This window comes from Enhydra lutris, unplaced genomic scaffold, assembly GCF_002288905.1.
Source record: "Enhydra lutris kenyoni isolate GAN:26980312 unplaced genomic scaffold, ASM228890v2 scaffoldscaffold54, whole genome shotgun sequence".
Lineage (NCBI taxonomy): Eukaryota > Metazoa > Chordata > Mammalia > Carnivora > Mustelidae > Enhydra > Enhydra lutris.
Window position 1 is genome coordinate 9,445,906 of NW_019154138.1, and position 13,634 is coordinate 9,459,539.

At 55.8% G+C, this 13,634-nt stretch overlaps 1 protein-coding gene across 1 annotated transcript; it reads left to right on the forward strand.

Moving 5' to 3' along the window:
• The first annotated feature begins 1,583 nt into the window (after positions 1–1,583).
• On the forward strand, positions 1,584–12,994 carry LOC111157376 (C-X3-C motif chemokine ligand 1). Its single transcript, XM_022518738.1, has 3 exons — positions 1,584–1,867; positions 8,010–8,130; positions 9,875–12,994. Exons 1-3 carry the CDS (start codon positions 1,798–1,800, stop codon positions 10,980–10,982), a joined length of 1,299 nt encoding a protein of 432 aa, XP_022374446.1. The 5' UTR covers positions 1,584–1,797; the 3' UTR covers positions 10,983–12,994.
• Positions 12,995–13,634: the final 640 nt, after the last annotated feature.

A 13,634-nucleotide genomic window follows, 5' to 3' on the forward strand; every position in this document is an offset into this window, starting at 1 on the left:
CTGCACGCCTTCCTCTCCCCAGCCCCTTCTGTCCCTTGTCCCTTCTTCTCCCACTTCCCTTCCCTTCCCTTCCCTTCCCTTCCTCCCTCTCTTCTTTCTCCCCTTCCCTCTGCCCCCTTCTTCATCTGCTCCTGCCTCCATGGACAGAGCAGAAAGAACCTTGGACTGCAGGTGTTATCACATCTTGTCCCTCTCTGGGCCTCAGTTTTCCCAGATATAAGATGAGGGGCTGGACAACGGCAATGTGAAGGTCACCTGCTTTATATTTGCATGGGATGGGACGGAATCTCTGAGCCTGAATACAACTGGCCCATGCCAGGGGTGTTCCTCCCCATCAAGAAGGAGTGTCCAGCCTCCCACCTCCATGCCCCAGTAGGTCTCTGGTGCTGGGTTAGAGAGGGAGCCTCTGGCCTTGGGGAGCTCTAAACCAGTTGGCTCCATAGCCTGGAGCAGTGGCATACAGGCACACTGGTTTCCGGCTGGCGTGTTGCCATAGACACCTAGATGGGAGTGGTGGGTTCATGGTTAACTCGGGCACTAGACTGGGCTAGGTGACTGCTGAGTCTTCTGGAGTCTCAGGGATTGTGGCCACTGTCTTTGGGGAAGGCGGCGTGAAAGCGGGCTGTGCTGTCTGTTGCAACCCCTGCAGGTGAATCCCCGGGTCTGGTGGGAACTGGCTGGTCTTGCCTGGTCTTGTGGTGGGGGGGGCAGGGGGAACCTGATACCTGTAACAGGGAGAGGAGCTGAGAAGTCAGAGCTGCAAAGCTCTCCCTCCCCTGTGGACGAGCCCAACTCCCTCCTGCGCAGATAGGGAACTGAGGCACCCAGGAGAGGCAGGACTTTCCCTAGGGTGCCTGTGGAGTCAAGGACAAATTGTGAGGCCCCGAGTGACCCAGGGTGGGGCTGGCAGTCCTGACATGCCTTGCAGGGGCCAGAGCAAGGGCTTGCTGTGGGTACAAAGGTGGAAAGGAGAGGTAGAGGAGCTGGAGGCCGGGAGGCCAGGGCTCTTTTCTGTGTCCTAAACTGTACACGTCCCTGTGGGCCTTTAGTCTGTTCTCTGCCCTGGTGATCTGGATGAACTGAGGTGACCCTACCCCCTCTCTGGGCCTCAGTTTCCCCATCTGTCCCTCTGAAATTGGGCCAGATCATTCTTCCAGCAAATGTTGACTGGATCGAGCCTCTACTGTTTTGCCAGGCTCCATGCTGGGCTAAGGGATACGTGGACGAATGAGGTCCCCCTAGGAGCTGGGGCTTCAAGGGGGAAAGGTTGGGGGGGTCCTTCATGATGTGGGAGAGATACTTCTTCCAGACCAAAGGAGAGCTTGTCAGACCCAGACTCCAGGGTCCCGAGTCCCTCCTGGCTCACTGGCTGCCAGCACTCTCTATCCTGTCCTTTTGTTTTGTGGCTCACATAGGGCTAGGGCCCCAGGTGCCAGCTCCCGAGGTAGGTGGCCCCCGTACATGCACATGCGGGGAGAGAAGGCTCTCTGAATGCTGTCAGGCCTGGTCCAGACTCCACCCCCCCACTCCCCCCCACAGGCCCAAGCCCAGAGCCTGAGCTGGCTCCGTTCCTTGGCAACATCCTGAGGAATCCAGCCGCTGCACACTGGCTCCCTTCCTTTCCCCTCCCACCCGCCTGCCTGCTGGAGGCGGAGGCAGAGGCAGCGGCAGCAAGCCCCATTATAAAAAGCCATTATAAAAAGCGACAGAGCTAAGGCAGTGAGGGGACAGCACTTAGCTCAGACACCGGCCTGGCCCTGCCTGGACCCCTGCACGGACCTCCGCCCGCCCTGAACCATGGCTCCTCCGCCCCTCTCGTGGCTGCTCCGCCTGGCTGCCCTCTGCCATCTGACCATGCTGCTGGCCGGTGAGTGGGGAGGACTCCTGCATGAGCTAGGTCGAGGAGCCTCCGGCCCCACTCCTGCCCTCCGGCCCGATACCGGGGAGGGGGCCCCCAGACCCAACCTGGGTAAGGTCCACAGTAGGTCCTTCCGAAGAGTGTGGTGGAGGGGGCTGGGCTCTTCCCTGACCCCAGATTCGGGACTGCCCCTCCCGCTAGAAAGATTTCCAGTCTCCAGGGACTGCCTCCTGGCCCGTGAGCAAGGCGGCTACTGCTTGGCAGCGCAAAGGGGGGTATGGGTGGCACAAGGGTGCCAGGCACAAAGGGGGTGTTGGGGGGAGGGGGACCACGAAGGCTGAGGAGGCTCCTGCTGGGCACTGGGTGGGAGGCCCTGGCTGACAGTGGGCTGGGTTTCCCTTCCCGGGGTTAATGTGTAACCTGAAACCCTGACTCCTGAGTCTCAAGTCACAGTCAGGGTTTTCTTCTGCCCTGATTTCCAATAGGGGATCTAGGACCAGTAGAGATCAAGGTCACTGCAGATCACGGATTGGGCTTGTTGCTGTTGCTCTGGTCTTGTAGTCCCAGTCTCTCTGCCTGTACCTCGACCATGCTGCCGTCCTCCTCCTCCAAGCACAGCTCAGAAAATGCTTCACCTCCCGATACTGGCTCTCCAGAGCCCAGAACCTGTAAGGCAGGGTGCGTTCATCCCACTGACATGATTAAAATGGAGGCCCAGGGAGGTCTAGAAACCTGCCTGAGGACGCAGAGACAGCAAGGAGGGCAGGGGGGAGCCTGGGTGCGTGCTCACCACCTCTGTGGGCCACATGGCCTCTGAGAACTCTTTGAGCCAGACCGTCTCGCATTTTGAGGCTCAGAGAGGCTTAGGAGCCTGCCTTGGGGCACACAGCAAGTCTGGGAGTATGAAAATTGTCTCAAGCTTCCAGGACCCCCCCCCACCATGGAACACACTGCCTTTTGAGTCCCTCTATGGGGTGGAAAACCAAGCAGCACGCCAGCAAGCAGGTCGGGGGGTGGAGGGGGTTGCAGAAGGGGCCAAGGGCTCCTGGGTCTGAACCCTGAAGCCAGAGGTATTTGGAGATAGCACTAAAAGACGGGGAGTCAGATGGAGGTTGCTTTGCCATAACCATGACCCTGAGTGGGGTCTTGCCTTCTTTGGTCCCAGGTGCTGCACATTTAAATATAGCCATTGCCACTGGTGCGGTGGGTCTCCTGTGAAGGCATTTTGGAAGTAGGAGGAGAAGGATTACTTATAGGAAACCTGGCGGTGGGTGCGGGGGGAAAGGGTTTCTATGATAAGATGAAGAGGGGATGTTTGGGGGGGGCAGGGGGACACTCTGTGGATTAGCCTGAGGCTTTAGGATATCAGGTTTGTGCCCTAATCTTGGTCACTGACTTCACTGGAAGATACTCACACTATCTCAGCCTTTCTGAGCTTCAGTTTTTGCCTCCTCCTGCTGGCACTTGGCCAGGCCCACCTTGGCGTCCTTTGTGGCTCTGAGAGACCCCCTGGGAGCCCCTGCAGGAGGGGGCGGTCCCCAGCAAGGCCCTGGGGTGGTGGTGCAGGGGTGGGGGGGGTGGGGGGAGCGGGGGTTCTAGCTGGTGCAGGGCGGCTGCGTCAGTCCCCAAATGTGGGTTTGCGGGGCCGTGTGAGGCGGGAGGCTCCTCTGCTTTATATAACCAGCCCGCAGAGACAAGTCAGAGCAGAGAATTTTCTCCTAGAGCACTGACGCATTCACTCCTACTCAAGCCCCAGCAAGAAAGAGGGAAAAAAAAATCCATTTTAAGATACTGTAGTCTGCCCCCTGATCAGCCGTGGAGGCGGATGGGGAAGGCAGGGAAGGCGAACTTCACCAGCGTCAGATCCAGGCCCCCATAGAATTTAAATAAAAATTCCTCTGTTCCTTCCTTGGTTATCATTTTACATGTCACAAAGCACTTCCTTGTGCATTTTGTTCATTCATTGAACAAATAGTGGACATATCAGCTACGTGCCTGGCACTGTTGGAGGAGCTGATGCGTCAAGATCCCAGACCTCAGAGTGTGGAGAACCAACTGGGGAAGACAAGACAATACAGAAAATAAATTAGTAAATGCTTTGGTCTTTTAGAAAAACAGGCTGTGGGACGCCTGGGTGGCTCAGTCGTTTGGGTGACTGCCTTTGGCTCAGGTCATGATCCCGGGGTCCTGGGATCGAGTCCTGCGTTAGGCTCCTGGCTCAGCAGGGAGCCTGCTTCTTCCTCTCCCTGTTGCTCCCCCTGTTTGTGCTCTCTCTCATTCTCTCTCTGACAAAGAAATAAAATCTTAAGGAAAAAAAAAAGAAAGAACAGAAAAACAGGCTGTGATTTAAAAACAAAATGAATGGAGAGAGAAGGTTGTAGGGGGAGGTGTTGAGATTTTAAGTAAGGGTCAGGGAAGGCCCTCGGAGAAAGGGACATTGAGGGAGGCGAGGGAAGATCCTTGTGGCTATCTTGAAGGCAGTGGTTTTCAGTGGGTGATTTGGCCTCTCAGGGGCATTTGGCCAATTTCTGGAGACATTTTTCTTATTACAGATGTCCCATCAGTTTTGGTGGGGGGATGCTTAGAAACCTAGTGGGTAGAGCCCAGGGATTCTGCTAAACATCCGTCCTACAGTGCACAAGACAGTTCCCAGGACAAAGAATGATCTGGTCCAAAATGTCAATGGTGTTGTTGTCGAGTGAACCCTACTCAAAGGGTCCAGATATTTAAAAATCTTTATTCTCACAACCCCCCTGTGAAACAGATATTATCATGTCCATTTTACAGGTAAGGGAGCTGAGGCTCAGAGAGTCTGAGTGACTTGTCCAGGACACACACCTGAGCAATGGCTCAAGCCCTCTCTCTGTCACCTTGCGGAGAGACCCAGAACATTTTTGTCTTCTCCTGCCTGTAAGCCTCTTACCAGCCCTTGAGGTCCAGCCTAAAGGATTCTTCCTCCAAGAAGCCTCCCCTGATTATTTGCAGTGGGAAGTGGTCTCTCCCTTGTGCAAATCTCAGCACATTTGGGGGTCTATTCTGGAACATGGTGTTTTTACCTGGTGTTTAAGGCTATTTAGAACACTGGGATGCCTAGAGGCTGGGAGGAAAACAAAATCTGCCATTAAGCAGCTGTGTGGCCTTGGGCAAGTCATTTATTTCTCTCTGATTTTCAGCTTCTGCATCAATTAAATTGAGGTAGCAATACTCCCTTTGCAGGGACGCTGGGAATTAATGAGAGCAGTTGTGCCTGTGCTAAGTATACAGGCCAGTACACAGTAGATGCTCAATAAGATGAGCTCTGGTACTTTGTGGGTCTGTCTTGGCTGCCCTTCAGGCTGAGAGCTTCTGAGGGCAGAGACAGACCTCCATCTCATTATGCCTCATAGCACCCAGCACAGGCAAGAGGGAACATCAGCATTTATTGGTTGACAGAATAAACACTGCAAGCTGATGGTGTTTATTGGGATTGAAGTATTCTCCCTAAGCTCAGCACCAATGGGAGAAAGATCTCAGGGTCAAGGACAAGAGAGCCTGGGTCTTTGTAGATACTCAAAGGTAATTCAGACAAGTGTTGGCTGAATTAGGAAAGGGATGGATGGATGGATGGTTGGATGGATGGATGGATGGATGGGTGGGTGGATGGATGGTTGGGTGGATGGTTGGATGGACTGATGGATGGATGGATGGATGGACGGACCAATGGATGGATGGATGGATGGATGTGGATGGATGCGTAGATGGAGAGGTAGGTGAAGTGGTAAGTAGAATGAGACATTATTTCACTCAATGACTACTTGCTGAGTATCCACTTTGTGCTGGGAAGCACTGTGATACCAACACTGACAAGGGCCCTGCCTTCCTGAAATTCATGTGACAGTAAATGGCTGGCTAGAGGCATTATTTCCAATTACGGAAAAGAAACTTCAGAAAAGAAAAACCCCCTCAGGTTAGTTACATAGCCCTTCCCCATGCAAAACCAAGAACAGAGACTGGCCAAGGGTATGCAGGCACCATGGCAGAGGGTGGGACTTTGGGGACAGGCTGCCTTTGTGGGTCTTTAAAGCCCTGCATGTGAGCAGTGGCCTTCTCCACCCTGCAACATAGAGTTGAGAGCGCAGACTGACCATGCCTAACTACCCCTCCTGCCCACTGGCAGCCTCCCGCTGGCTCCAGGTAGCCTAAAACTCCTGCAGACCAATCCAGGGGCGGCTTCCTGGCTCTATTCAGTAGGGCCAATGGGAGGGTGCAGCTGAGTCTTTCCAAAGTCCTTCCGGGGGAGCAGGCAGGTGAAAGGCAGCAAGGTAACTTTCATATACTGGTTCCTCAGAGAGAAAAGGCAGCCCGTGACTCAGGCACCAGGCACCAGAGTGCTTCTGCCTACCATGGGAGCTTCTAGAACTGCCCCTGATGGCCCAGATCTCAGAGATCCCTGCAGGCCCCGATCCCCACTTCCATAGTCAGAGTGGGCTGAGGCTAAGAGGAAGCGATGGCAGAGGAGATGGCACATTCTAGAAGGGGTGTGTGTGTGTGTGTGTGTGTGTGTGTGTGTACTTGCACCTGTATTCAGGAAGGCAGAGCATGTTTGCACATCCACATCCATGTAAATGCTTGTGCACAAGCCATAAGGATCAGTTGGGGCCTCCCAGGCCCTGCCTGGCTGGGGAAGATCATTTAGTTCTCTGGACTCCACCGCCCTGGAAGTCCTGGCCTCTAGAATTTTGCAAAACCCTCTGGGGTCTTGCTTCTGCTGCTAAGACCTTGACCCAGAGCTGAAACTCAAGCTCTTCCTTATTTTTCACATACCCCTCTTGAGCTGACACCAAGTCGAATACATTTTCCTGGACATTTTAGGGGAAGGAGGAAGGAGGAAAAGCAATGCAAACAACTTCAGATGTTTATATGAAATATTTGGGTTCTTGGGGCACCTGGGTGGTTCAGCCTCTGACTCTTGACTTTGGCGCAGGTCCTGATCTCAGGGTCGTGAGACTGAGCCCCTTGTCAGGCTCAGCAGGGCATCTGCTTGAGATTTTTCTGCCTCTCCCCCTACTTGTTTTCTCTCTCTCTCTCTCTCTCTCTCTCTCACATAAATAAATAAATCTTTTTTAAAAATCTGGGTTCTCAACTGTCTGTTGAGTCACCCCCCCATCCTGTTCTGGGGTTTCTGTCTGGCTCCGTGCCATCCTCAGGCCCCTAGCCATCCTCCTCTGCCCCCCCTCCGTGAACAAGCCCCATCTCCACCCCTCCTCCTGACCTCTGTCCCCCTAGCTTGCCCAGGGGACTCCAGATGGCCCCCTTGGTTCCCCTCAGCAACTGCTGCTAAACTCGTCTTGGCTCTCCCCGGCAGAACGGAGGATCCCCTGCTCAGCAGACCGCACCCTCAGCCCCCTCAGAAGGTGGCTGTACTTCCACATTTAATACTTTTTGTCTGTTCCTTATGCCTTATGTGGTTTTGGGGGGGGCGGTGGGATACATATGTGCCATTCCGTTTGTTGGTGCATGTGGATGCATGGGGGCACATGACGTGTCTCAGAGGTCATGGAAATCCACAAATATCATCAGCCTGACAGGGAGGAAGGGGGTGTGTATGTGGTGGGCAGAGGGTTTTGGGGCGTGAGAGTTGAGAAGGTGACTTACTGGGGTAAAGGGAGGGTTGGGGGTGCATAGAGCCATGGGCCCAGAAGGGACCAGAGCCCAGCCTGGTAGGAGAGCCCTTTTCCTCACTTGCTGGCTGTGTGACCTCGGGCAGATCCCTGTCCCTCTCAGGCTTGTCCTCCTTTCTGTACAACTGACCAACTATGACAACTTAATTTTAAAAATTAAACCCTCACTACTAACCAGGCAGTAGAAACTTCCTAAATAAGAATCTATTTTCGTTAATTTTTATAACATCCCTATGAGGTAGATACTCTCATGTACAGGTGGGGAAACTGAGGCATAAAGAGTTGTGGGGGTCTTTTTGTTTTTTGTTTTTGTTTTTGGTGGGGGTTGCTGAGGAGTGGGGCAGGGGAGCTGAGGTCAAGGGCCTTGAAGACCCAGGCTGTGCAAGGCAGCGGCCGCGGCTTGGATGGTGTGGCTGGCACGAGCTGGCCTGGGACTGGAAAGCCAGATGCCCCTGGACAGTCCTGCTGACTGGGGGCCTCTGTGGGCTCAGGACAGCACCATGGTGTGAAGAAATGCAACGTCACCTGCAACAAGATGACCTCGGAGATCCCCGTGGCCTTACTAGACCACTACCAGCGAAATCAAGAATCCTGCGGCAAGCCTGCCATCATGTAGGTACTGGCCTCTGGGCCTCTGCCAATCCCCGTCCACATCCTTCTTCCTCATCTGGGCTCCTGCCAAGGGCCTCAGCAAATTGCTCCTCTTGCTCCTGGCCTCCTGGCCCTTCACTGACCTTAATATCTGTCCCCCAGGGTAAAGGTTGGGAGCGGCTTCCTGAAAGGCCTGGGGCCTGGGGCAGCTACTGAGGGGGTGTGTTTCAGGTGATTGTCGAAGCTGCTGGATTTCTTGAGGACGTCAAGCATGGTGGCCTCGGAGCGCAGGCTCCAGACTCCAACCCATGTGGTGCAAATCCTGGCTTCATCACTTACAGGGGGCGGGGGTGGCTCTGTGGATGTTATCTACCCTCTGAGCCTTAGTTTCCTTATCTGTGAAATAGGTAGTTGGGAAGATGACAGGGGATGATGCAAATAAGCAGCTTGTCAGGGTGCCTGGGAGCTGTTGCAATAGGAAAGGCAGAGATTATTATCCACACTTGACCGTGGAGGAAACAGGATCCGTGTGAAACTTTGGGCTAGTCTACAGACTGGCCTTCAGGCCTGTCATCTCATCAGGAAATGGCCAGCAGGTTCTCGAAGTACAGGGCTCAGCAAAGAAGTGTGCTTCATTCCACCCATGGTGCAGCTGCTAAGAGGGTTCAGGGGCTAGTGCCCTGACCTCTCCCCTTGCTGTTGAGGCTTACTTCCCCCAGACTCCCCCATGTATTTGCTTCTGTTTTCTAGGTAAAGAGGAAGTGGGGAGCCCCAGGGAGGGGGCCGTCACCCTGGGCTACACCTTGCTTCTGGGGGCCTGAAGGGTTATGCTTGCTTCCTGCCCTTCTCTGGCTTCCCCAGCGAACCAGAGCCATGCACCTTCACATGACCTCTCTGAGCCTCGGTTTTCTCATCTGTAAAATGGGGATGGTCGTGGTAGTCACCTCTCCTGGGTGGGAAGTTTAAATAGGCAAAATGCCTAACACAGCGGTGTGGAGCATAAGCTCCTGTCAGCTCTGAGCTGTGTTCCCGGCACAGAGCCAGCCACACACAGCTTCGGAAGAAGCTCGAGATTTGGATGGCACTCGGGGTCCCAGCGGGACCCCCATAGATGTGGCCGGAGCTCACTCAGTGTGCTTTTGGCCTGAGGATACACACTAAGAGGCAGAGGTCCAGTGGGCAGCCTGTAACTGAGGGAGTGGGAAAGAGGACATTTGAGTCAGTTCCTTCCAGAGAAAGGAGCCCCACCCCCACCCCCAGAGCTCACCAGTCACACACCTGCCAGCAGGGAGCACCAGTGGACAGCTCCCCCCAATCAGAAGACACAGGCCAGAGCCCCCTGCCTTATGGTGAAGACATTATTATTAACATTATTATCATTTTTGGCTGTTACTCTGAGCCAGATGCTTTACAGATTTTTTTTTTTTTTTTTACAATAACACTGAAGTGGGGTGACCAGCTTGGCCCAGTTTTCTGGGACTTTCACAAGACATCCTATATCTTGAGGATCCCCCCCCACCCCGCTCAGTCCCAGCTCTTCCGGGGAGGCTGGTCACCCTACAGGAGGTAGGTATGCGATCTTGATTTCTCAGGTGAGGACACCCAAGTTCAAGGAGGCAAGCAGCCGGAGCTAACCAGCTCTCAGCTCCTGAGTGGTGGGAGCGGGTTTCCAGCTGGGTCTGTTCTCTGGCAGAGCGTTATATATGGTGCTTCTACTCCACGTGGCATCTGGGCATCACTGGGTCCCTGTTTTCCTTCCTTGTAGCTTGAGGACGAAAAAGAACAGAATCTTCTGTGCCGATCCAGAGGCGGAATGGGTTCGGAGAGCCATAACACATCTAGATCGCCAGACTTCTGTTCCGATCCGAGATGGCGGCAGGTTCGCGATGCAGATCGGTGGGGGTGAGACCAGGACCACCACGGCCACCGTGGGAATGGACAGTCCTGCAGTCACAGAGCCCAAAGCCACCCAGGAAAACAGTGGCCAGGAGACACAGAGCGCCTCGGGGACTTCCCCAGAGCTGCCAGCGGGAGTGGCTGATTCCTGGGGGACCAGGTTCCCATCCACTCCCAAGGCTCCAGATGGAGGAGCACCAGCTGGGTCCCAGAAAACTGAGTTTTTCAACGCTGTTGCCCTCACCACCGCAACATCCTGGCAGAGTTCCGCTGCCTACAAGCCCGGGTCAGGCCTCTGGACTGAGGGAAAGGCCTCTGAGGCCCTCCCCACCCAGACCTCCCCCACCCAGGCCTCCCCCACCCCGGCCCCCTCCACCCAGGCCCCCTCCACCCAGACCCCCTCCACCCAGGCCCCCCCCACCCAGGCCCCCTCCACCCAGACCCTCCTTACCCAGGCTCTCTCTGCCCACGTCCCCACCGTTTCACACAGAGCCTCAGAGGACAGTGTTGGCCCTGAAAGCCAACCTGCGTGGATCACGGGAGACGATCCCACACCAGAGAACCCTCTAGAGCCTGAGGAGATGGGTCCTATTTCAGCTCAAACAGATGATTTTGGGGGGCCTGAAGGCACTCCCCGTTTCTCCACAGTCCCCGTCTCCTCTCAAGGGGTTCCCAGCAGGGAGCCAGTAGCCTCCGGTAGCTGGACCCCCAAGGCGGAGGAGCCCATCCATGCCACCATGGACCCCCAGAGGCTGGGTGTCCTCATCACTCCTGTCCCCGACTCGCAGGCAGCTACCCGGAGACAGGCGGTAGGGCTGCTGGCCTTCCTCGGCCTCCTCTTCTGCCTGGGGGTGGCCATGTTTGCCTACCAGAGCCTCCAGGGCTGCCCCCGCAAGCTGGCAGGGGACATGGTGGAGGGGCTTCGCTATGTCCCCCGGAGCTGTGGCAGCAATTCCTATGTCCTGGTGCCGGTGTGAGCTGCCCACCTGCCTGCCTCCAGTTGTTCGACTCAGACAGCTGCCTGGGGTCCCCCGTCCTCACACCCACTGGTCCCCAAGGGCCTGACCTGAGCTGGGATGATTGGAGCAAGGAGGCAGGATCTTCCACACACAATGGCTCCTGGCTCCTGGGCATAGCCCAGGAGACCCCTCTTGATCACTGTTGACCCCCTGGGGACAGAAGTGGTGGCCTGTGCAACTCACCCCAACGTCCCCAAGTCAGGAAACTTCTGCTGCTGGCTGGTGAGAGGTTCCCTTTGACACCGTCCCAGACCCGATGAGCAATTATTTATTGGAAAACGCCCAGCCCCTCTGGTACGTCCCCAGGTGGCCCACGGTCACACCATCTCACAAATGAGCCTCAGGCCAGGCCCCCTCTGCCCACTCCCTCAGACCTCCTCTTGTCTCTTGGACCCGCTGCAGTCGCCAGTCACCCCGGCAACCTGCGGTGCTATCTCCCCCCTTCCCCTGTACAGAGCCCACACCCAGCCGGGGACCTGTCTTTTCTTGCATGAGCCTAGTGTGGTGTTCCCTGGGACGGCTCCTGGGAAGACTCTGCCCTCCGTTAGGCATTGTGGGAAGGGGACATGAAGTGACCTGGTGGCTTGGGTGGGTTTTCTTCTCCCCAGCCAATGCCATGCGTTGGCGGAACCTCGGCTGTGCGTCTGAAGGCTGGGGTTCTCGTGCCCGGTTTGCCACCAACCCAGCAAAGCATTCGTACCTCTGCTTTGCCGTCTGCAGAAGGAAAGAGACTTGGCAAATGTGTGACAGTAACCTGTACCCTGATGGTCCTCACTCACTGTTCCAGACCCGGTTTCCCACACCCGGGTTGTAGCCTCACAAAAGAACACCTTAGCCTGTCTTCACCCATTGGGGAGCCCGGCACATTGGTGGGCCCTGTGCCTTGCCAGGGGTGGGGGGGGACGAGGGGTGTGCACGGAAGGGATCTGAAAGCGCAGGTCCTGCTCTGTGGGAGGGTGTCAGTTCCGTGGGCCCCCCTGAGTGGGGACTGGGGTGGGGGGTGCTTGAGGGGCAGGCCCATGCCCAGCTTGGAGAGCAGCCCTCCCAGCATCCACCAGGCTCGCAGGGACCTGAGAACAGTGGGACAAGTGACATGGGACAGGCTGAGGAGGAGGGAGGACCCTCCAGGCGCCAGGAAGGCTGAGGTGCTCAGGGGGAAAGGCCCCCGGGGGGTGGGGAGGCAGCAGGAAGCAGCCCCATGTCCGAGTCAGGGCCTGGGCCCCCTGTTTGCTGTTTCTTTCCTGTGACCTGGCTTCCCCTTCCCCGTCTCTCGCTCTCTGAAAACACTGCTGTCCCCATTCCAGGATCTTCCCTCACCTTCCTGCCCACGACAGGCAGGGCCAGGAATTTCCAGGACATTTTTCCACGAGATCAGAATGCACCACTGAAACCTGAGGTTTCATGTTTACCTCTGAAAGACACGCCATCCTCGGGGGAGGGAAGTTGTGGGCACAGAGTCAGGGTTCCCTTTTTGGCTGCTGGCCTCACCCCTCAGGGTCCCTGGGGGCAGCACCCCACCTTCCTCCGTGGTCCCCGTGGGTGAACCTTGCCCTCCTCCACACGGGGAGCCTCCCACAGGCCAGGGTGGGTGACACTCCGCAGAGAGATGCTTAGAGGAAGCAGACACAGCTCTGGTCCACAGAGGGGGGCAGCCACGTGGGTCCTCCCTGCCCTCCTGCACCCCCTACTGGGCATGAACTGGGATGTCGGGGCCTGGCTCTAGTGGGGGCCACTTCCGACAGCTCAGAGGGCTGGCAGCAGGTCTGAATGCACTTTTTTGGGCTCCTTGAGGTTGGTGGGAGAGCCTTCAAGGGGTGGGGCCCCCATGACGGGGTTCCTCTACTTTTCGTGAGAAAGCAGCTGGGAGCAGCTAGTCCCCCTTCCACGGATTTGATCAGTTCTCCCAAGCAGGACATGGACATCGACAATTTGGGGGGGAACCTCGGAAGGAGTTGGTTGATCCTTTTGCTTTTCCAACCCTATCACCAATGTCTGTGCCATTTTGTATTTTACTAATAAAATGGAAAAGTCTTGTGAATCAAATAACGTAGGTTTTCTGAGGTAGGCTCAGCAACGGGAGCCTCACGGGTAATGGAACAAGGAGCGGCCAAGAATCTCTGGGTGCAGCCTGCCTGGGGCCAAGTGGTGGGAACTTCTACAGTCAGCAGGAGAAGCAGCACTGGGGATGGGGTGAGGAGGATTGAGCCCCTGGCCTGGCTCTGTTCAGCCCAGCTGTGTGACACTGAGCAGGGCCTTTCTCTCTGAGCTGTGTAAAATCAGATGTGAGGTTTCTCCTAGTGGGTCCCGCCCCTTACAGGAATCAGAATCTCGTATGAAGCCACCCCTGCCCTTCCCCATACCTTCTAAAGCACCATCTCAGGGGCCTTGGTATTACCATTAACGATCTGATGACCCATGGGAGCAAACTGGGCTACATTGTCCTCTTTGCTGCCTTGACTCACTGCTGGTCCAGATAAAGATCGAAAAGGGATTATTTCTCAAGGGGCTTGGATGTTCATAGATATGACCCAAACACCCAAACACTAACCTCCTGGTGGTCCCCAAGTCCTCCAGTGTCCCAGGGTGGCATCCTAAGAGCTGCTATGTACA